This window comes from Saimiri boliviensis, chromosome 3 (assembly GCF_048565385.1).
Source record: "Saimiri boliviensis isolate mSaiBol1 chromosome 3, mSaiBol1.pri, whole genome shotgun sequence".
Lineage (NCBI taxonomy): Eukaryota > Metazoa > Chordata > Mammalia > Primates > Cebidae > Saimiri > Saimiri boliviensis.
The window spans coordinates 1,721,411-1,745,288 of record NC_133451.1 but is presented as its reverse complement, the minus strand read 5'-3'; the positions used below and the strand labels follow the sequence as shown (position 1 = coordinate 1,745,288).

General features: G+C 48.5%; 1 protein-coding gene across 1 annotated transcript; it reads left to right on the top strand.

Annotated features, from left to right (window-relative positions):
* The first annotated feature begins 801 nt into the window (after window positions 1-801).
* SLBP (stem-loop histone mRNA binding protein) lies at window positions 802-21,738 on the top strand. The gene is made up of 8 exons (XM_039468131.2): window positions 802-957; window positions 1,066-1,182; window positions 8,027-8,131; window positions 11,940-11,999; window positions 12,305-12,442; window positions 15,355-15,504; window positions 16,802-16,868; window positions 20,819-21,738. The coding sequence occupies exons 1-8, from the start codon at window positions 899-901 to the stop codon at window positions 20,933-20,935; spliced, it is 813 nt and encodes a 270-aa protein (XP_039324065.2). The 5' UTR covers window positions 802-898; the 3' UTR covers window positions 20,936-21,738.
* The last annotated feature ends 2,140 nt before the right edge of the window (window positions 21,739-23,878 follow it).

Here is a 23,878-nt window from a genome sequence, read left to right as displayed (position 1 = left end):
TCGCCCCCCGTGGCGCCTCCTTGCTGAGCCAGGGATTCTTCAGGATGCGTCCGGCGCGGTCAACTCCAGGCAGAGAAGGGGAGCGCCAGGCGGGCAGGGAGGCGGCGGCCACAGAGCCTAGCGTGCGGCCAACGACCGGGGCAGCGGTACCGGGAAGACTCAGCCACCTATCGCTGCCTAAAAGGTTACTCCAAAACTTTAAGCGGCTCAAAACAATACTCCGCGCGCACGGGGCCCGCAGCGGCCACGGGACCCCAGGGAGCAGCCAGTACCGGCCACAGGCCGCGCCTTCCGGGTTCCGTGTTCACGGTTCCCGCCAGCGCGGAGACACGCCCCCACCTGTGTATGGACCAATCGGAGACGCGCTCCACCCAGGCCGGGACCAATGGGAGATGGGCCACGACCCAGGCCGAGAAACGCGCCGCGTGCCCTTCCCCGCGACCTGCGCCGCGTAGCGCCCGGCGGAATCTCCCGCCAAAGCTGCCCCGCCCGCCAAGGCCCGACCTATCTGCGTCGCAGGGGCCCGCGGCGGGCCGGCCGCCTCAATGCCAGGGGTGGGGGGGCAACCTTTTCCTCAGGGCTCTCATTCTGCGGCGCCCATCCGCCTCCCGAGCCGAGCGCCGGGCAGTCGGGCCTCGCGGCGGCCCTCGATCCTAAGGCCTCGGCCCAGCTCCAGTCGGGCCGCGAGGCGCGCGCAGCCGAGTGGACCCCTGCGGCGCGGCCCGATGGTCTCGCCCGACCCGGCGCGCGCGGGAGGCCGAGGGGCGGGGCCGGGCCTGGCGCCCACATAAAGGCGGTTGGGGGCGGGGCGCGGAGAGCCCGTGAGCGCCGGCGCGGGCGCAGCGTTCGCCGTGTCTGCCCCGGGCCCGTCCTACCTGCGCGCCCGGCCCGCGCCGCCATGGCCTGCCGCCCGCGTAGCCCGCCCAGGTACCAGAGACGCTGCGACGGCGACGCCAGGTGAGGCCGGGGCTGCGAGGGGGGCGAGGGAGCGCGCGCCCCGCGGGGTGGGCGGCGTGCGGCGGGCCTGGACCTCCCGGGCCGCGCCGACCGCCTCCCTCCCCGCAGCCCGCCGTCCCACGCGCGGTGGAGCCTCGGACGGAAGCGCAGAGCCGACAGCCGGCGCTGGAGGCCCGAGGACGCCGAGGAGGCCGAGCGCTGCGGCGCCGAGCGCAGACCCGAGAGGTGGGCGCGGGGCCCGGGGGTCGGGGCGCGGTGGGGCCCTTGACGAGGCCGCGGGCTCCGGGGGCCGCGTCGCGCTCTCGCGAGGCGGGGCTTGGTCAGGTCGGCGCCGCGCGTCCGTTTCCCTTTGTTTCCGCGCGGCCCGGCGTGGGGGGCGGCGGAACCGGCGGCGGCCCACCTGCGTGGCGCCCCGGGGGAGGTCGGCGCCTCCGACGAGCCTCTCGGGAGCACGTGGCGGTCGGGACCCCGGGGTGCCGAGGGGGAGCGAGCCGGCAGGCGGACCCGCCCGCGCGTCTTCCGGGCGGGCCGGGGTGCGGGCGGCGGGAGGGCTCGGGGCTCGTGCTGGCGGCTGGATTCGGGGGGACCGGCGGTCGCAGTGCCGGGGCTTTTCGGGGCTGCGGCTGGAGGAAGCCTCTCCGGGGGCTTGGTGTGCGGACGGGGCGGAAGGGAGGCGACCCGCCCGCCGAGGCCCCACCCTCGTGTGCGGACGCGGGGGGCCCGTCCCGTCCCGCGTCGGGGCTCGCGGCTGCCGTTCCCTGAAAGGGCGCGGTGATCGGTGCCGGGGACTGCGTGGTTCGGGGTGGACTTGGGAAGGCGGGGCCCGGGAAGCCTGCCGAAGCGTTGGGGATGGGAGGCCGAAAGGAAGGTGAAAACCGGGACCCAAATGCGCTGTGCCAACAGGAAGAGCGAAGCTGAAAGGCGAGTCATGCAAGAAGCTGCCTTTGCTTTTCTTCTCGTTCCTAAGCAGTTAGCTACAGATGAAACGTTAAGTATCTCGGGTGAAGTCTCCACCTTCAGTGCCGGTTTACGGAAATACGTAATTGACTATTCCCCGAGCTGCTGCTTTTCTCTTGGAACACGTGATTACTGTGCTCGCCTCCTTTCTCCTTCAACCTACTTTTATTTTTATTTTCTTTTTGAGATGGACTCTTGCTCTGTCCCGCAGACCGGAGTGCAATGGTGAGGTCTTGGCTTACTGCAACCTCCGCCTCCCGGATTCAAGTAATTCTTCTGCCTCGGCTTCCCGAGTAGCTGGGATTACAGGTGTGCGCCACCAGCCCTGGCTGATTTTTGTATTTTTAGTAGAGACGGCGTTTAACCGTGTTGGCCAGGCTGGTCTCAAACTTCTGACCTTGTGATCTGCCTGCCTCGGCCTCCCAGAGTGCTGGGATTACAGGCGTGGGCCACTGTGCCCGGCCTACTTTTGTCTTCTAAATATTGAAGTCCTCACTGTCCTCTGGAGAAAAGCAAAGACTATAAACTGTTTCTGTGATTTTGTGTTCTTCTAGACACATCCTTAACTTTATTAAAATGAGACTTGCCTCAGGCACTTTTTGGTTCACAAAGGAAAGAGGCAATCAAGAATAACTGAAGCCTGTAGGTCTGAACACTGTTGATTGTGGGACCATTTGCCAAGATAGAGATGGGCTGGAGCCTCCAGACCTGGGAAGTCGGGAGGTGTGAGAAGGTGCTTAGAGAAGCAAAGGGAGCTATCAGGAAGGTTAATAAGCGTAGGAGTCCACATGGGGAGGCATCGTCAGGCACAGTGGCTTACCAGCATGTGTAGATGATCTTTAAAGACTCTAGGGCTGGGTACAGAAGAGGTCCAAGGGCCATATGTGAAGAGAAGGTAGTCAGACCTTACTGAGGTGGAGCTCTGAGCTCTCTAGTGCTCTCAGCTGAAGATAAAAAGGTTAAATCCTGGTCGGCCGCGGTGGCTCACGCCTGTAATCCCAGCACTTTGGGAGGCCAAGATGGCGGCAACATGAGGTCGGGAATTCAAGACCAGCCTGGCCAACATGGTGAATCCCCATTTCTGCTAAAAAAATAAAAATAAAAAAATTAGCCGAATGTGGTGGCAGGCACCTGTAATCCCAGCTACTCTAGAGGCTGATGCAGAGAATTCTATGAACCAGGGAGGCAGAGGTTGCAGTGAGCTGAGAACATGCCACTGCACTCCAGCCTCGGCGACAGAGCGAGACTTTTTCTCAAAAAAAAAAAAAAAAAAAAGAAAAGTTAACTCCTTACAATGCTCTAGAGTTACGGAAGTTCTTGGTATCCTCATTCCTCCAGCGGTAGGAATGCTTCTGTCCTAGAGCCTTTGCACTTGGTGTTTGCGCTTGGAGAGTGCTTGGAGGCACTGACGAATAGAGCCAGCTCATTGATGGGTAAGATACAGAGGAAGGTGTCAGCGTAGTGTGTAAAACAGGCTTTGCTGTCCTGAGATAGGGTAGATTGTGACTCTATCGACGTCATTCACATACACACTGTTTAAATTATCCCCGGAGTTCAGGAATTTGTTACGCTGAGAGACCCAGACTTGAACCTGTTGATACTAGTGAGGGTGCTTGTGTGTTTTCAATTCTGGATGAGCCTCAATTGAGTCAGTTTAATTTTCGGTTAACTACCTAATTTGATCTCATACCTTTCTGTCAGTTTTAGAATCTGGAAATTTACATTTAGAAATCCAATTTAAGTTGCTTTGAGTTGTGTGACTATAAGGGAAGAAATGATAAGAACATAAGATTTGTTACTGCAATTGCATTTTCAAAGCTCAGCATTTGGTTTGTAGCTAAAATATGTTGCTTACTTGTATTGTAGTTAAAGTTAGTATCTAGTTTTATTCATTTTATTTATTTTATTTTATTTTTTTCCAGTCCCTCCCCTCCCAACTCATTTTATTTTTTTGAGATGAAGTCTGACTCTTTCACCCAGGCTGGAGTGCAGTGGCGTGATCTCGGCTCACTGCAACCTCGGCCTTCCAAGTTCAGGCAGTTCTACCTCAGCCTCGAGTAGCTGGCACTGTAGGCATGTGCCACCATGCCTGGCTAATTTTTTGTATTTTTACTGGAGATGGGGTTTCACTGTGTTAGCCAGGATGGTCTCAATCTCCTGACCTTGTGATCCGCCTACTTCAGCGTCCAAAGTGCTGGGATTATAGGTGTGAGCCGCTGCACCAGGCCCAGTATCTAGTTTTAATATCAGTAGTAATCAGCAGAAAAATGAGGTGGAAAAATAAGAATGTGAGTTTATGTATGATGTATAGATAACAGATAACATCAATTCGAACTGCCAGAATTTGGGGCATCAAGCCTTAGGCTTTCAGATTTCCTGATTATATCTACTTACTTATTACTTTATTTATTTATTTTTGAGGCGGAGTCTTGCCCTGACACCTGGGCTGGAGTGCAGTGGCGTAATCTTGGCTCACTGCAACCTCCGCCTTCCGCGTTCAAGCAGTTCTCTGTCTCCGCCTCCTGTGTAGCTGGGATTATAGTTGGCCACCACCACATCCAGCTAATTTTTGTGTTTTTAGTGGCAATGGAGTTTCACCATGTTGGCCATACTGGTCTTGAACTCCTGACCAGGTGATCCATCTACCTCTGCTTCCCAAAGTGCTGGCATTACAGGCGTGAGCCACCATGTCCAGACTATTATTTATCTGTTTAATTTTTTTTTTAGGGGTCTTGCTCTGTCCCCAGGCTGGAGTGCAGTGCTCAATCTCAGCTCACTGCAACTTCCTCCTGGGTCCAAGCGATTCTCCCTCCTCAGCCTCCCCAGTAGCAGGGATTACAGATGCGCTATCACTTCTGGCAAATTTTTTGTATTTTAGTAGAGATGGGGTTTCACCATTTTGCCCTGGCTGGTCTCGAACTCCTGAGCTCAGGCAGGTTGCTGGCCTCGGCCTCCCAAAGTGCTAGGATTACAGGCGTGAGCCACTGTACCTGGCCATAAATTTCCTGATCTTGACTGAGGACTTCCTTGAGCTTGAGATGGAATTGAGCTTCTGGATTTGGTTTAACCCAAGCGTAGGGGGTACTTTGCCAGTAGTCGGAGTCCTAATGCAGCAAGGACTCCTACATACACGCTGTACACATTGTAATTGTAGTGTAAATAACATTCTGAATTACTGCATACACCTAAGAGCTAAATGTGTATGTTAGCTATTCTGTTATTTATTATTCATTTTATTTAGTTTTTTTGAGACGGAGTCTTTCTCGCTCTTGTGCAGGCTGGAGTGCAGTGGTACATTGCAGCCTCTGCCTCTGGGGTTCAAGCAGTTCTCCTGTCTCAGCCTCCCAAGTAGCTGAAACTCCTTACCTGAGGTGATCCACCCACCTCAGCCTCCCGAAGTGCTGCCATTACAAGAATGAGCCACCATCCCCTGCAACTATGTATATGTATTTTGAGATAAGGTTTTACGCTGTTGCCCAGACTGGAGTGCAGTGCCAGGATCGTGGCTCATCTAGCCTTGACCTCCTGGCTAGAGTGACCCTGCTGCCCGGGCCTCCCACATAGCTGGGACTACAGCCATGCCCTACCTTGCCTGGCTATTCGTTTTATTTTGGAGATGAAGTTTCAGCCTTTATTCAAAACTGCTTGTCACAATGTTTAAATACCACATATTAGCACACATTAAAAATACAACTTCTAAGGCACCCAGAAGCGTGTTCATACACGTTACAGGACCATTCACAAAGAGAATATACAATTTGCTCTAGACAGTCAGCATTGGATAAATCAGGAGAGTGTTATCCCTCAGTACTGTACCCAATCTCAGTAAATATTTGCAACATGGTGAGAAGGAGTAAGCCGTACCTGCTTTATAATTCTATGAAGTACTCAGACTTATAAATAATTCAGAACGAGTTAAAGACTCTTCCATGATATCTGGCAAAATAAAACGAGTAGCTTAATTTTGCAAAAGTCTTCGTGATTTTGGTGTGTGCTACATCCGTGGTCAAATCAAAACATTCCTGGGGTGGCCTGGAGAAGTTTCTGGTGGCTTGCTTCATTATCAGACATTTGGTAATAAGCCTTACCAATAAAATACCATTTTTTCAGCATCAGTCATTTCTCAACTAGTCAGTGGTTCAGTAATCCATCATGAATGATAATGGAGAGAGAACTGAAGATAATTCTCACACTTAACAGGAATTAGAATGGGTTAATGCAGGCTGGGTGTGGTGGCCCTTGCCTGTAATCCCAGCACTTTGGGAGGCTGAGGCGGACGGATCCCCTGAGGTCAGGAGTTCGAGACCAGCCTGACCAACATGGAGAAACCCTGTCTGTACTAAAAATATAAAATTAGCCAGGCATGGTGGCACATGCCTGTAATCCCAGCTACTCTGGAGGCTGAGGCAGGAGGCAACCCTGGAGGCAAAGGTTGTGGTGAACCGAGATTGTGCCATTGCACTCCAGCCTGGGGAATAAGAAATAAGAGTGAAACTCCATTTAAAAAAAAAAAAAAAAAAGGGATCAGTGCAGAACAGGAGGAGGCAGACATTTGGCAAGTGCAGGATCCTACTGTTCAGCATAGACGTGTCTGCAAAATTCTTACCCTGAAGGTTCATTTGCAGCCTCCGCCTCCCAGGTTCAAGCAGTTCTCTGCCTCAGCCTCCCTTCATATGGAGGAGTCTACACTGGCGAGATAACCCGGAAGAATGCCAGACTCCACTTTTATGATATGGATACAGGCTTGGGACTACACAACAGATATACCCACCTGAGATAGTGAGCTTCAATTAGCAGTTCATCTTGCAGAGCCTTCTCAATATGACAGCAAATCCCTCTGTATGGCCAGCCAGGGGGAGCATGAGGTTGGTGGAAATGAGTAGTTTCTCTGCACCATCAAGTATGCACATACCTCTGTCTAGACGTGCCCACAATCTATGAAACTCAGGCTTTGTTGGAATGGTGGAATTCTTTGGTCCTCAGTTTTATGAAAGGCAATATTGTCACAATCTTGTCGACATTGACATTGGTAATGACTTCAAACTGGGACTAACCGCATAGGGACAAATTAAATGCTAGATGGGAAACTATACTCTCCAGACTTCTGAGGTAAATTCATGAGCTCCAGCATCAGGCCAGATGTTGGATCAATCAGATAAGGTTGACCCATAGAAATGCCAGAGCTGAAGCTGAAAACTAGATGGGGGTGTTCTGACTGCCACACACACTGCAGAAATTGGAAGCAAATCTCCATCTTGGCCGGGCATGGTGGCTCACGCCTGTAATCCCAGTACTTTGGGAGGCTGAGGTGGATGGATCACCGGGTCAGGAGTTTGAGACCAGCCAGGTTCAGATGGTGAAACCTTGTCTTTACTGAAAAAAATACAAAAGTTAGCTGGGCGCAGTGGCAACTGCACCTGTAATCCCAGCTACTCAAGAGGCTGAGGCAGGAGAATTGCATGAACCTGGGAAGCAGAGGTTGCGGTGAACCAAGATTGCACTGCTGCACTCTAGCCTGGGTGACAGAGCAAGACTCCATCTCAAAAAAAAAAAAAAAAAAAAAAATCCATTTTAATGGCTGATGAGTTGACTTTATAAACATCTACCACAGATGAACCAAATAACTTGATTTTAGCCATATGATAGCCCTGGACTACAGAAGTGGAGACACTCAAGAGGAATTATAATTTCTTTATAAGTCTAAATTTTAATTGGTTTTATTACACCCCAAACACAGTGGACACACTGCCGAGGGACTCCATGACTTACACTCTATTCAGACAGCCCTGGGTAGACAGATTCAGCTGATACGTTAGTTCTCCATCTAGTTTGCCTTTCTCCTGCTAAAGTCTAGTTTCGTATGGCTTGATGCACATAGTTCATTGATATCTTTGAATTTTTTGTGTCTGGGGTAGAGATGAGGTCTCACTATGTTACCCATGCTGATCTTGAACTCCTGGGCTCAAATGATCCTCCTACCTCAGTTTTTCAAAGTGATGGTATTACAGGCATCAGCCACTGTTCCTGACCAGCCTTTGAATATTTCTTGACGTACAGTTTGGAAGAAAACAAAGTTGTGTCATGGTTCAGTAGCATTTTTGTTTTGTTGCAGCTTTACCACTCCTGAAGGTCCTAAACCCCGGTCTAGATGTTCTGACTGGGCAAGTGCTGTTGAAGAAGATGAAATGAGGACCAGAGTTAACAAAGAAATTGCAAGGTACACATTTTGGACCACTTTGAAGTGTTAATCTGTGGTGTTTTCTGTCACACATTAAATTTTATATATGTCTTAGAATAGTGGTTCTCAAAGGTCTGGGCTCCAGACCAAAGACATCAGTATTTCCTGGGAAATTGTTAGAAATACAGGTTCTCAGACCCTTCCCTGGGCCTGCGATGGGGTGTGGCCCGGCCATCCTGTGAAAAGCCCTCCAGGTGAGTCTACTCTCAAGTTTGAAGACGACTGTCTTAGGTGGTAATCCTTCTGAGAGTGGAGGTAGGTATACAGTGGTGGTATTGCAGGCTGGAGGACTGTAAGGAACTTTTTACAGTCTTTTGTTACCACCCACCTTCTGTGTGCTGTGCTGACACAACCCAGCACAGGCGATGGCGTGCTCTCTCCAGATGGAGGAATGTGCTGACTGACATCTGGCTCAGGTTGCACAACTCAGAAGTGCCAGCATTCCAGTAGAGTCTCGAGCGTGGATTCTGCGAACCTCTTGCGGTTGTACACAAGACTGTTGTGTGTATCCAAGTTCTCACTAACTGTAAGTTACTTCCTAATTCAGATAATGCATCCTTAACCATTGTTTAATCTCCCTTGACTGTATTATCAGTCCTTTCTCTCTTGATGAGTTGTATAACTGAAACCTAGTTGCATGGACTGGGTGTATTCAAACCCAGTTTAAAAATGTGGCTCATAATTAGTTGAAGTTTGTTCTGTTTTGTTTTGTTTTTTGTTTGTTTTTTGAGGTGGAGTCTTGCTCTCTTGCCAGGCTGGAGTGCAGGGAGATCTCTGCTCGCTGCAACCTCCGCCTCCCAGGCTCAAGCGATTGATTCTCCTGCCCCAGCCAGCAGAGTAGCTGGGACTGCAGGCCTGTGCCACCATTTCCAGCTGATTTTCATATTTTTAGTAGAGATGGGGTTTGACATGTTGTCCAGGATGGTCTTGACCTCGTGATCAACCCGCCTTGCCCTCCCAAAGTACTGGGATTGTAGGGCAAGCCACCATGCCCTGCCTAGTTGAAGTATTTTACAAGATAATTTTAGTTGACAAGTGGCTGATGAACAAACAGGGTCTCGTGAGAAAAATGTGTCGAGTGTCAGCCGTGGGATCATAACTAGACTACCCGTTCTCATCTTGGTAGCCAGCGATGGTATTTATGGCTGTCTCCTTTGACAAGGGACAGGAATATATGGGAATTGGTTATTTAACATTTGGGGAAATTATTCGTAATTTCTTCTGGTATCAAAATGTGTGGGTGGGCAGAAAAAAATGAACTAGGAGTTCACAGATGTGAGTACCAATATTTTTAGTTGTGTTTACATAGGTCTTGTTGAATTGCTGTATTTATGTAGCTCTTGACTTCTCAGCTGTAAAGTTAGAATGATTGACTTAACCTGTGTAATTTGTGTTGCATTCACAAGTCTTAGAAGAGTTCTTGCAGACCTGTGTTCCCTCACATCACCCGCTGTCGGGGAATATCTGCAGCTCGTATGCAGGCAGATTCCACCTGTCTAGACTGTCCTGTGGGTGGACCAGTATTTGTTCCTCAGAAAGCTCATGGGCCTGTGCCTGAAAATTGTCCTGTTCTGGAAAATAGCACTGTTTGGACTGCTCTGCTGATCATAACCCTTTGTGGTGGAAAGCTGCGGCTTTTATTTTTATTTATTTATTTTTTTGAGACAGTCTTGCTTTGTTGCCCACGCTGAGGTGCAGTGGTGCAATCTCAGCTCGATTCTCCTGCCTCAGCCTCCCGAGTTACAGGCGCATGCCACCATGTCAGCTAATTTTTTTTTTTTTTTTTTTTTGAGGCGGAGTTTCACTCTTGTTACCCAGGCTGGAGTGCAGTGGCGCGATCTCGGCTCACCGCAACCTCCGCCTCCTGGGTTCAGGCAATTCTCCTGCCTCAGCCTCCTGAGTAGCTGGGATTACAGGCACATGCCACCATGCCCAGCTAATTTTTTGTATTTTTAGTAGAGACAGGGTTTCACCGTGTTGACCAGGATGGTCTCGATCTCTTGACCTCGTGATCCACCCGCCTCGGCCAAAGTGCTGGGATTACAGGCGTGAGCCACCGCGCCCGGCCAATTTTTGTATTTTTAATAGAGGCGGGGTTTCACCATGTCAGCCAGGCTGGTTTCAAACTCCTGACCTGGGGTGATCCACCTGCCTCGGCCTCCAAAGTGCTGGGATTACAGGAGTGAGCCACTGGACCCAGCCAAAGCTGTGGATTTAGTGTGACCTGTGTGATTTAACCTCCTGGCCTTTGGTGAGCCATCACAGAGGAGACCAGCTTACTTCCCGACAGCAAGAGGGGTATGAGAAAAGTCAGCTTACTATAGTTAAAGGGGAGTAACAGACTACAAACTGGCAGTGTGAGAGTTTTTAAAATGGATTTTCATCATACCTGAAACCAGTCTTTCTCATCTGGGGTACTAGAGGGAATCAGGCCTCACAGAAAATGATTTGTAGGACTAATGTCTGAATTGTGCAAGGATGGTGTATATAGCCAGGGCTACTCTAGAAACACAGGAGATAAATTAATTTGTTATCTTCTGATGTTCTCACTGCACTGAACAACTCAGCAAACTTGGGTGGATTTTAGACTTTGAAGGGAGGGCACAGTGATACATGACATAATTTAGATACCTGCATGACAGGCCAGGTGTGGTGGCTCACTCCTGATCTCAGTACTCTTGTTCTGTTGCCCAGGCTGGAGTGCAATGGCATGGTCTAGGCCCACTGCAACCTCCGCCTCCCAGGTTCAAGCAATTCTCCTGCTTCAGTCTCCCAGGTAACTGGGATTACAGGTGTCCGCCACCATGCCCAGCTAATTTTTGTAATTTTAGTAGAGATGAGGTTTCACCAGGTTGGCCAGGCTAGTTTTGAACTCCTGACCTCGTGAGCCACTGTGCCTGGCCTGATCTGAGTCAGTACTTTTGAGAGGCTGAGGCAGGAGGATCGCTGGCGCTCAGGAGTTCAAGAGCAGCCTGGGCAGCATAGTGAGACGTCCTCTCCAAAAAAATTTTTTTTTCTCCAAAAAGACTTGGTGATCTTAATTGCAGGGCTTATTCTGTTAATCTGTTGTTTTTTCAGTCTGTTTAAAAAAAATTTTTTTTGGAGATGGGTATGGCGGCATGTACGTGGAGTCCTTAGCTGCTTGGGAGGCTGAAGTGGGATGATTGCATCAGCCCGGGAGTACCAGGCTGTTGTGAGCCATGATCCTGCTACTATACTCTTGCATGGGTGAGGGAGTGAGACTCCATCTCAAAAAAAAAAAAAAAAAAAAGATAACTGCATGAACTTTTGTAGCTCAAGGTAGTTGGTGGTTTCAACATTAGATTGCACTAGACTCCTTTTGGAGACGTCATGGTTTTTTTTGTTTTTGTTTTTTTGTTTTTTTATTGCAACGCTGTATTCTGGTAATGACTGCAAATGCTTCATGAAGTTCATGGGGAACAAGACAAAAAGGTGGCACGCTTGGTCTCCAAGATTGGAGAAGATGTGCAGTGCCCAGTAGGCATACGGGTCCCATTAGTAACTGGTGTTTTTAAAATAAAAACTTATTTGAATTTATGTTTTCTTTTTCTTTCTTTTTTTAAGGCTGTCAAGTTATGGGGATACAATTTTTTGTTGTGTGGATCCCAGTACTTAAACTGAACCTAACAAAGACTTCTTTTGGTCCAGGGAGCTTCTGCATTACAGAGGATGGTGTGCCTGAGGGTACCGGGGTAGCGCTTCCTCAGACCTGGCTGCTTTATTTTAATACCTTTTTAAAAAACAGCAATATTTATTTTACTCTCAGATATAAAAGGAAACTCCTCATAAATGACTTTGGAAGAGAGAGAAAATCATCATCAGGAAGGTAAAGGCTGTGTAAATATTTCTTTTCTAATTTGACAGACCTGTAATTTGTTTTTAAAAAAAAAAAATTGTGACTGTCAGAAATACTGATTGTTGCAGTAGAATTTAATACATTCTTCACTGATTTGAAATACTGTGTCTGTTGTGTACTAAATTCCCATAGATACAAAGTCTCTGGACTGTTTGGGATTAATATGGTTGGGAATGGGGAGTGAATCCTCCATTATTGCGTTTTGACATTTTTTTGACTTACCTTATGTGGGGATCTTAATTACAGGGCTTATTCTGTTTATCTTGTTTTTTCAGTTCTGATTCAAAGGAGTCTATGTCTACTGTGCCGGCTGACTTTGAGACAGATGAAAGTGTCCTGATGAGGAGACAGAAGCAGATCAACTATGGGAAGAACACAATTGCCTACGATCGTTATATTAAAGAAGTCCCGAGGTAGTCTTGTCTCAGTGGCACGTCTTGAACCAGCCACGTGGTGTGGCATTGCATTTCTTAAAGAGTTGCTTAGATTGGGTAGAACAGATGATGCCGGGGATAGTTCACGCCTGCTAAGAGCTATTTATGAGAGACTTACTGGGGCTTATGACATAAAGAATGGATGGCCACTGAAAAACTAAAAACAGGAAGATTTAAAAATCCTTTTGATAATTTTGAACATTAGATAACATTTTATTTCTTAGGGGTCAGCAGTCTCATAGACATAAATTATTAAAATACTTGTTGGGAAAAATGAAGTTCACGTTAAAGATTGTGAAGTTCTAATTGGATGAAAAAGAAAATGGCCTTGCCCTATTCACTTATAAGTAGCACCCTGCTCCCTCAAACACAGACACAAAAGGATACAAAGAAAGCGTTAGTGTTTCTCTGAACTTTTTGGTAGGATTGGGTTAAAATTTACTCCTCTGGGCCGGGCGCAGTGGCTCACGCCTTTAATCCAAGCACTTTGGAGGCCAAGGCGGGCGGATCACTTGAGGTCGGGAGTTCAAGACCAGCTTGACCAACATGGTGAAACCCTGTCTTAAAAAAAAAAAGGCCGGGCGCGGTGGCTCAAACCTGTAATCTCAGCACTTTGGGAGGCCGAGGCGGGTAGAGATCCAGACCATCCTGGTCAACATGGTAAAACCCTGTCTCTCCTAAAAATACAAAAAAAATTAGCTGGGCATAGTGGCGTGTGCCTGTAACCCCAGCTACTCAGGAGGCTGAGGCAGGAGAATTGCCTCAACCCAGGAGATGGAGGTTGCGGTGAGCTGAGATCGCACCATTGCACTCCAGCCTGGGTAACAAGAGCGAAACTCCGTCTAAAAAAAAAAAAAAAAAAAAAAAAAAAAAGGTTACATACAGTGAACCATTAATCGCACCACTACTCTCTCATCACACTACTGCTCTAGCCTGTGCTGCAGAGTTTGAGAGCTTGTCTCTTTTTTACTTTTATAGATGGCAAAGGGATAGTAAGATTCAGTGTGATGGTACTTTTTTTTCCCCCTCCTGACTGAGTCTGGCTCTGTTACCCAGGCTGAAGTGCAGTGGCATGTCATGACTCACTGTATATTTTATTTTATTGAGATGGAGTTTCACTCTTTCACCCAGGCTGGGGTGCCATGGCATGATGTTGGCTTACTGCCACCTCTGCCTCACAGGTTAAAGCGATTCTCCTGTCTCAGCCCCCTGTGTAGCTTGGACTACAGGCATGCACCACCATGCCAGACTAATTTTTGTATTATTTATTTATTTAAAAAATAGAGATGGGGTTTCACCATGTTGGCCAGGCTGGTCTTGATCTCCTGACTTTGTGATCCACCCATCTTGGCCTCCCAGAGTGCTGGGATTACAGGCGTGAGCCGCTGCGCCTGGCCTAATTCTTGTATTTTTAGTAAAGATGGGTTTCACCATATTAGCCGGGCTGGTCTTGAACTCCTGACTTCATGATCTGCCTGTCTCACCCTCCCAAAATGCAGGGATTACAGGCATTAGCCACCACACCCAGCCATCATGGCTCACTACAGTTTTAAACTCCTGGCCTCAAGCAATCCTCTTACCTCAGCCTCCTGAGTAGCTGACACTACTCGTGCATGCCACCACACCTGGCTAAATTTTTAATTTTATGTAGAGATGGAGTCTCCCTATGTTGCCCAGGCTGGTCTTAAATTCCTGGCCTTGAGTAGTCTTCCAAAAGTACTGGGTTTGCAAGCGGGAGCCACTGTTCTTGGTGGATAGTGCTTTTTTAATATATTACTTTGCTCATTTTGGAGAATTTCATTTAATTTTATTTATTTTTTTTTAAGTTTTTTGTTTTTGAGACCAAGTCTCTGTCACCCAGGCCGGAATGCAGTGTTGTAATCACAGCCCACTGCAACTTCCGCCTCCCCAGTTCAAGTGATCTTCCTGCCTCAGCATCCCGAGTAGCTGGAACTGCAGGTGAGCACCACCATGCTTGGCTAATTTTTGTATTTTTAGTAGAGACCGGGCTTTGCCATATTGGCCAGGCTGGTCTCAAACTCTTGACCTCAAATGAGCCAACATGTTTGGCCTGTTTGTTTGTTTTTTTGTTTTTGTTTTGAGATGGAGTTTCACTCTGTTGCCGAGACTGGAGTGCAGTGGCATGATCTCAGCTCACCACAGCCTCTGCCTCCCGGGTTCAAGCAGTTATCCTGCCTCAGCCTCCTGAGTAGCTGGGACTCCAGGCATGAGCCACCATGCCTAGCTAATTTTTGATTTTTTTTTTTTTTTTTGAGACGGAGTTTTGCTCTTGTTACCCAGGCTGGAGTGCAATGGCGCGATCTCAGCTCACCGCAGCCTCCGCCTCCTGGGTTCAGGCAATTCTCCTGCCTCAGCCTCCCGAGTAGCTGGGATTACAGGCACGCGCCACCATGCCCAGCTTATTTTTTGTATTTTTAGTAGAGATGGGGTTTCACCATGTTGACCAGGATGGTCTCGATCTCTTGACCTCGTGATCCACCGGCCTTGGCCTCGCAAAGTGCTGGGATCACAGGCTTGAGCCACTGCTCCTGGCTCAATTTTTGATATTTTTAGTAGAGTCGAGGTTTCATCGTGTTGGCCAGGCTGGTCTCAGATTCTTGAGCCCAAGTGATTTGCTGGGCTCTGCTGGGCTTTTTTTTTTTTTTTTTTTTTAATGGAGAAGAGGTCTGAGTGTGTTACCCAGGGCATTTTCAAACTCCGGAGCTCAAGTGATCTTGGTGTGACCTCCTAAAATGCTAGGATTATAGCTGTGAGCAACAACGCCTGGTGATCTCTAATTTTTAAAATAATACTAATCTCAAAGTTTGGTTAATCTTCAAGCTAATGTGGAAATGTGAGTGGCATGTGCTGGAATGATCTTTCTCCCATAGACATCTTCGACAACCTGGCATTCATCCCAAGACCCCTAATAAATTTAAGAAGTATAGTCGGCGTTCATGGGACCAACAAATCAAACTCTGGAAGGTGGCTCTGCATTTCTGGGACCCTCCTGCTGACGAAGGGTGTGATTTGCAAGAAATGTATGTCTTTGCTGCATTCTTATTCTGTGTTTCTCTGATTGGTGACCGAAGTGACCGAAGCAGCTGTGTATCACTTGGACAGGAGGTTCTGACACCAGGCCCCCCAGCAGCTGTTGGGGAGCCGAGCAGCTGCTGCAGCTTAGTGCTGAGTTCTGTGCTGGGGTGGGGGCAGCCGGGGGCGGGGGGGAGTTTGCTTCCTGGATCGAATTAATGCTTTTGAGCACGGTCAATCTCGGAATACACAGTTTTTGTTTGTTGTTGTAGTTGTTTTTCCCCTAAATTACAACGTCTGGAATTTGGTTTTCTCAAATATAAATATACTTAAAAGTATCTGAATCATTTTTGTTCAACCATGAAAATAAAAGGTCTTAAGAAAGGTTTTCTTTCCCTGTTGGCTTTTTTTTTTTTTTTTTTTTGGAGACAGAGTTTCGCTCTTGTTACCCAGGCTGGAGTGCAATGGCGCGATCTCACCTCACCGCAACCTCCGCCTCCTGGGTTCAGGCAATTCTCCTGCCTCAGCCTCCCGAGTAGCTGGGACTACAGGCACGTGCCACCACGCCCAGCTAATTTTTTTGTATTTTTAGTAGAGATGGGGTTTCACCATGTTGACCCAGGATGGTCTCGATCTCTTGACCTCATGATCCACCCGCCTTGGCCTCCCAAAGTGCTGGGATTACAGGCTTGAGCCACCGCGCCCAGCCTTCCCTGTTGGCTTTTAAACTTGTGCCTAGTAGAAATGTCTCAGGCCTGACTTCCCCTTTATCATGGGAATATGGGCTGACCGGGGAGATAGAGTGATCTTATACCTCCCATTGTCTGTGTGGGGTTTCTTCTCAGCTCCCCTAGACTAGCATGTTAAAAATGCTTTGTAACATGGCTTTACTGATTTGGCCTGACAGAAGTGATTTGGGTTTTTTCCCAGTGTGACACCATTGTCCCATTCTCTGAATAGAAACTTGAAAAAATTAGTGATAATGCATATATGTTTCATCACAGTGCTTGTTTATCCCCATCAAAAATTGGGCTTATGAGTGCTTCTGTTTCAAAGGATGCTTGTGTGGTGAGCCCAGCAGATCTTTTTGCTGCTTCTCATTGCCATTGACTTTCTCTCTGCTGGATTGACTGGGCTGGGGTTGAGTCTGGGAAATAGTCACTGAAAGCTGACCTCTCAGGGAGCCTAGGGGACACTGTCAGTGTGTTGTGGCTGTATCACATGGGTGGGATTTGTCTGTAGAGAATTCATCTCCTGGCTTTGTTAAATTAGTGCCTGACACACCTGTTGGATTTCATTTCACAGACACCCTGTAGACCTTGAATCTGCAGAAAGCAGCTCCGAGCCCCAGACAAGCTCTCAGGATGACTTTGTAAGTACTTTCTTTGGATAAGTCAGTTGGGATTTGCGGGTGAATTGTTAACACATACTGTCATAAACTGAAGTTTGGGCTGGGTGTGGTGGTGCATGCCTGTAATCCCAGCACTTCAGGAGGCTGAGGTCTTGGCCAGGCTGCTGTTCTTGAATTCCTGACCTCAGGGCGGATCACCTGAGGTCAGGAATTCAAGACCGCCCTGGCCCACATGGTGAAACCCTGTCTCTACAAAAATACAGATAATAGCTGAGTGCCATTACGGGTGCCTGTAGTTTGACTACTCAGGAGGCTGAGGTGGGAGAATTGACTGAACCTGAGAGGTGGGGATTGCAGTGAGCTGAGATCCCGCCATTGCAGTCCAGCCTGGGCAACAGAGTGAGACTCTTTCTCAAAAGCAAACAGAAAAACTGAAGTTTGGGCCGGGTGCGGTGGCTCACGTCTGTAATCCCAGCACTTTCGGAGGCCCAGGCGGGCGGATCACCTGAGGTCAGGAATTCAAGACCATCCTGGCCAACATAGTGAAACACCATCTCTACTAAAAATACAAAAATTAGCTGGACGTGGTGGCAAGTGCCTGTAATGCCACCTACTTGGGAGGCAGGATAATCACTTGAACCTGGGAGGCAGAGGTTCCGGTGAGCTGAGATCATGCCATTGCACTGAAGCCTGGGCAACAAGAGCAAAACTGTCTAAAAAAAAAAAAAACAAAAAAACTGCGTTTGATTCTGATGCTCACAGGAAAGGACTTCTATCTTTGATGACTCCCATCATCAAAATGTCAAGGATCATAAAATTGAATTCTGAGGTAATGACCTTAAAGGTTTTCAGTTCAGTCTAACAAGTCAGTTTCACAGTTTTCATTTATTTGAAGTCAAAGGAGCCAGCTGTGGTGGCACATGTCTGCATGCAGTCTCATCTACTCTGGATGCTGAAGGAGGAGGATTGCTTGAGCTCAGAGGTTCAGGATCAGGGCTACAGTGTCCTTAGATTGTGCCACTGCACTCCAGCCTGGGTGACAGAGTGAGACTGTCACCCAGGTTGGAGTGCAGTGGCACAATCTCATCTTACTACAGCCTCCATTGCCCGGGTTTAAGCGGTTCTCCTGCCTCATCCTCCTGAGTAGCTGGGAACACGGGTGTGTGCCACCACACCTGGCTAAGTTTTGTATTTTTAGTAGAGATGGGGGGGCGGGTTCTCACCATGTTGGCCAGTCTGGTCTGCAACTCCTGACCTCAAATGATCCACCCACCTTGGCCTCCCAAAGTGCTGGATTACAGGTGGGAGCCTTGTACCTGACCTGGACGCTCCACAAAAAGAGAGAGGCTGGGTATGGTGGTGCGTTCCTATAGTCTCACCTACTTAAGCTGACATAGGAAGATTGCTTTAGCCCAGAAGGTCAAGGATGCAGTGAGCTGTGATCACACCACTGCACTCCAGCCTGGGTGACAAAGCAAGACCCTCTCTCAAAAAATGAATACTTACAGTACATTAAAATAAGAAAAGAAAAGCTTTTTCCTCCGAGTCTAGGATCTACGTATGCCCTGTCACTAGTATTCAAGTGCAGGCCATGTAGTTTGTGCTGGCATAGGAATTACCTGCTAATTGTTATCAAATAAGGGAGGAATGCTTTGTACATAGGGATTTTCTTTACATTTACCAGTTTTGAAAAAAATACGTTTGTTCAAAGTAGTGTACAAAATTGGCTCATGTCTAATTCTGTAGTTAATGATTGGGAGCATGTTCTTCTAGACCTTGCATGTGTACCAGTGTACAGTTAAAAGATACTTTAGTGGTGTATGGGTTTTTTTTGTTTTTGTTTTCGAGACGGAGTCTTGCTCAGGTGCCCAGGCTGGAGTGCTCTAGTGGCATGATCTCGGCTCACTGCAACCACTGTCTCTCAGGTTCAAGTGATTCTGTCACCTCAGCCTCCCGAGTAGCTGGGATCACAGGCACCTGCCGTCGTGCCCAGCTAATTTTTGTATTTTAGTAGAGATGGGGTTTCACCATGTTGGCCAGGCTGGTCTTGAACTCCTGGCCTTGGGTGATCTGCCCACCTCTACCTTCCAAAGCGCTGGGATCATAGGCATTGAGCCACTGTGCCCTGCCAAACTTTAGTATTTTTATAAAGAAGACTGTCCTAATTGCATATGAAAACACCCAGCATATTAAGTGAAAAAGCAAGTTAAAAGCTAGAAAAGGGGCTGGGCGTGGTGGCTCAGTCCTGTAATTCCAGCACTTTGGGAGGCCAAGTCAGGTGGATCACAAGGTCAGGAGTTCAAGACCATCCTGGTCAGGATGGTGAAATCCCGTCTTTACAAAAAAACAAAAACTAGAAAAATGTAAACATTTGTTAGAAAATTCTCATGCTTTCTATAAGATCCTGTACTGTATTTGAACTTAGAAAGGAAGATGCAGTTATGGCCGGTGCAGTGGCGCACGCCTGTAATCCCAGCATTTTGGGAGGCTGAGGTGGGCAGATCACAAGGTCAGGAGATTGAGGTGATCCTGGCCAACATGGTGAAACTGCCTCTACTAAAATACAAAAAATTGGCCGGGTGTGGTGGCGCACACCTGTAGTCCCAGCTGCTGGGGAGGCTGAGGCAGGAGAATCACTTGAACCCGGGAGGCAGAGGTTGTGGTGGCCCACGGCTGTAATTTCAACACTTGGGGCAGCTGAGGCGGGCAGATCGCTTGAGGTCAGGGGTTTGAAAACCAGCCTGGCAATGTGATGAAAACTCACCTCTACTAAAAATGCAAAAATTTGCTTAGTGTGGTGGTGCACCTGTAATCCCAGCTACTCGGGAGGCTCAGGCAGGGGAATCATTTGAACCTAGGAAGCAGAGGTTCCACTGAGCCCAGATCACACCGCTGTACTCCAGCCTGGGCAACAGAGCGAGGCTGTGTCTCAAAAACGAAAGAAAACTTCTGGGTGCAGTGGCTCATGCCTGAAATCCCAGCACTTTGGGAGGCCAAGGCCAGTGGATCACCTGAGGGTCAGATTCAAGACCAGCCTGGCTAAGATGGAGAAACTCCGTCTCTACTAAAGATAAAAAACTAGCTGGGTGTGGTGGCTCAGGCCTGTAATCCCAGCCACTCAGGAGGCTGAGGCAGGAGAATCGCTTGAACTCGGGAGTCGGAGGTGGCAGAGCTGACATGGAGCCACTGCCCTCCAGCCTGGGTGACACAGCAGGTTAATTTAAAAAAAAAAAAAAGAAAACCATCTTAAAATCTATCGCCTTAAACAGTCTCCTCCTGTCCTGAGACAGCCACTATTTGTGGTTTTTCGGCTTTTAGATTTTTTTTTTGAGACGGAGTTTTGCTCTTGTTACCCAGGCTGGAGTGCAATGGCGCGATCTCAGCTCACCGCAACCTCCGCCTCCTGGGTTCAGGCAATTCTCCTGCCTCAGCCTCCTGAGTAGCTGGGATTACAGGCACATGCCACCATGCCCAGCTAATTTTTTGTATTTTTAGTAGAGACGGGGTTTCACCATGTTGACCAGGATGGTCTCGATCTCTTGACCTCGTGATCCACCCGCCTCGGCCTCCCAAAGTGCTGGGATCACAGGCTTGAGTCACCGCGCCCGGCCTTAGAATTCTTTCTGTATTCGTAAAATGTGTCATGGCCAGGTGTAGTGACTAGTGACTCCTGCCTATAATCCCAGCACATTGGTAGGCCGAGGCGGGAAGATTGCTTGAGCCTGGGAGTTCAACATAGACTCCGTCTCTGCAAAAGAAAAATAAAATGTGTGTATACCTAACTTCAGTGTCTTGTAAATAGTACGTGTGGTTTCTCTTCGCAGTGTCATAAAATCTGTTTTGGTTGCATATGAGATGTACATGCTGTGCATTAAATCACATGATTCACCACACAAGCTATGGGGTGTAGGAAGTGGCCCCTGTTTTCAGGGTGAGGTGAAAGTCAGCTGACCCATGCTTCTGTTTTCCAGGACATGTACTCTGGCACACCCACCAAAGTTAGACACGTGGACAGTCAAGCGGAGGACGAGTTCGATTTGGAAGCTTGTTTAACTGAACCCTTGAGAGACCTCTCGGCCATGAGCTAACTGCCACCTGGCGGCCGGGAAGAGAAGCAGTTCCTCCCAGGCCAGGCGGACGGGCGGCCCGGCGCCAAGCATGTGTGTGCACTTGGGCCTGGGGGTTTCTCTGTTCAGTAGTCCGTTAGTTCATGATGAATTCTTATTTTTGCCTTACTTTCTTAAGAAACATTAATATTATGTATAGTGAGTGTATTTTGCATGTTTTAAAATTGTAAATGGAGCTAAATCCAAGCAAGGTTATACTTAAAGCAATCTTCCGGCAAGCGTCATTGCTAAATTCCTATTGTCCTCCAAGTTGAGCAGACAAGTATACTTAACTAGTTTTCCACAGGCATCTTAAGTTGCTGCTTGTGAGATGAATTGTTTTGGATTTAACCATGTAGTCCGTGGGACCACTTGAGAGTCAGCTACTTTTATAGGCACCAGACAAAGTATTCTCAGTCAGACACCTTTAATATCTTCATGGAGACTTAATTTTTGGCCTTTTATCAGTATGTCACAGCAGAGCTCTGAAGTCAGACCATTCTTAAATTCAGCTGTTAAACTAATGGGTTTTATGTAAATTATACAGTCTTAATTTGGTACTTGTAAATAGCACTAGTCAGGCTCTTTATAATACTCTAAGAGTTGGGGCAGCAGAGCGATTCAGAAAGAACATTTTTAAACAATCAGTTAAGTTACCTGTAAAATTGCTGTAAATGATAATGTGTACAGATTTTCTGTTTATTCATTTGTAAACTTCTTGTTAAGACTGTTATGTTTCTATTGCTTTTGTATGGGATATTGCAAAAATAAAAACCTTTAACTGATTTAGGGTGTTGCTGGGTGGGCCAGCTGCCATCAGCTGGCATGTTTGGAGGGTCAGAGTTGGTGTCTGTCTTGTGTCTGAAGGGAGCGGCACTTGGTGAGGTGGTGTACAGCTGGAAAGAGAATTGTGACCAGCCCTGCACACACACACACACACACGGTAAGGGGCCTTCTTTATTTTTATTTTATTTTATTTTTTTTTTGAGGTGGGGTTTCGCTCTTGTTACCCAGGCTGGAGTGCAATGGCGCGATCTCGGCTCACCACAACCTCCGCCTCCTGGGTTCAGGCAATTCTCCTGCCTCAGCCTCCTGAGTAGCTGGGATTACAGGCACGAGCCACCATGCCCAGCTAATGTTTTGTATTTTTAGTAGAGACGGGGTTTCACCATGTTGACCAGGATGGTCTCGATCTCTCGACCTTGTGATCCACACGCCTTGGCCTCCCAAAGTGCTGGGATTACAGGCTTGAGCCACTGTGCCCGGCTATTTTTATTTTTTATTTATTTTTGAGATGGAGTTTCACCGTTGCCCAGGCTGGAGTGCAGTGGCACAATCTTGGCTCACCACAACCTCCCTCCGCCTCCTGGGTTCAAGTGATTCTCCTGCCTCAGTCTCCCGAGTAGCTGGGGTTAGAGGCATCCGTCACCAGGCCTGGCTAATTTTGTATTTTTGGTAGAGCCGGTTTCTCCATGTTGGCCAGGCTGGTCTCAAACTCCCAGCCTCAGGTGATCAGCTTGCCTCAGCTTCCCAAAGTGCTGGGATTACAGTGTGAGCCACTGTGCCCGGCTAACGTGTGTGTTTAGTAGAGATGGGATTTCACTATGTTGGCCAGGCTGGTCTCAAACTGACCTCAGATGATCTACCCATCTCAGCCTCCCAAAGTGCTAGGATTACAGATTTGAGCCACCGTGCCCGGCTGTTAGAACCTTTCTTTCCAGCAACAGGGCTTCTTGCTCCTCTGCAGAAGCCCAAAACAGTTACTCTAAAAAGCCCTGCTGGTATGGCTTCTAATGAACTGAACCCTATTAAGAGTCGCAGAATTATATGGGCGGAAGGCGCTCCCAGGTTGGACTGAAAGGGCCAGGCAATACAAATTGAAGAGGCCTTGAACCCTCAAGTTCTACCAGCAGGAAGCAGGGAGATGAAACTACAGCTGCAAACACAGGCCACGTTTCGTGAAAAGGATAATCAAAGGTGGAGCCACGAGCTGGGAGGCCTGGAGGGGTGAGGCCGGGCGGAGTGGGGTGCAGTTGGGGGACCGCCAGGTGACGTGTGCTCAGTGGGAGTTCAGACTTCCTGTGGGGGGACTCCTGGGAATGTCTGGCAGGTATCCTAGCTCTGTTGCCACCGTTTGGTGTGGGGGTGTGTGCGCGTGTGCTCGCAGGGCGGCCAGGGTGGGGACAGTCTTTAAATGGAAAGAGGTTCAACATGGGAGCTGTCTGAGGAGCCTCGTCCACAAGGGAGCGGATTCAGATGAGATTCAGGACTTTGGGCTGATGCTGTGGTGGACGAACCTGGAGGCCTGGCAGGGGCTGAGTGTATCTTGCGTCCTTGGGCCTCCCAAAGTGCTGGGATGCCGGGTGAGCCACTGCACCTGGCTAGAATTCTTGGAATGCTCTTAAGGACCGAGGAAATCAATCATCAGACTTGAGCTCTTGCCCCTTCACTGCTGTTAACGTAATCTGGTGTTTTCCGTATGAGTGTTACAAATAACCAATGGGCTAGGATTGAGTTGTCTATTCTTGACTCTTGTACATTGAACCAAGAAGTGTCAGAACTAAAATTAAGTTTGCCCAGCATGATGAATTCTTCACAATCCCACACTGATTGCCATCTCGTCCCCGTCAGGGAGTCGTTCTCTTGTCTTTCCACACACGGCTGGGGTCAGCTTATCAGGGCTGTCATCCCACCTCCCTGAGGTTTCCATGTGCTGTGAAGCTGTTGTTTCCTGCTGGCCTGTCGGGAACCTGTCCTTCGGGTTCTCTTTCAGCAGTTCTGCCACCAGGCTGCGGACTCCTCCATCCCTGTCGTAGGAAGATGTCAGTAGGGTTTCCCAGGCGTCAGCCTCTGCCTGAGCCCAAGGCCCGGCCACTTGGCTTTCTGAACCTGTGGGGGTGGCTCTTATGATTCATTGATGGATTT

Bases quoted from the DNA above. Each gene is read 5' to 3' on its own strand.
- SLBP (XM_039468131.2), top strand. From the start codon at position 899: ATGGCCTGCCGCCCGCGTAGCCCGCCCAGGTACCAGAGACGCTGCGAC. The intron at 1,183-8,026 runs GTGGGCGCGGGG...GTTTTGTTGCAG, and splicing joins GCCGAGCGCAGACCCGAGAG to CTTTACCACTCCTGAAGGTC. The intron at 16,869-20,818 runs GTAAGTACTTTC...TCTGTTTTCCAG, and splicing joins CAAGCTCTCAGGATGACTTT to GACATGTACTCTGGCACACC.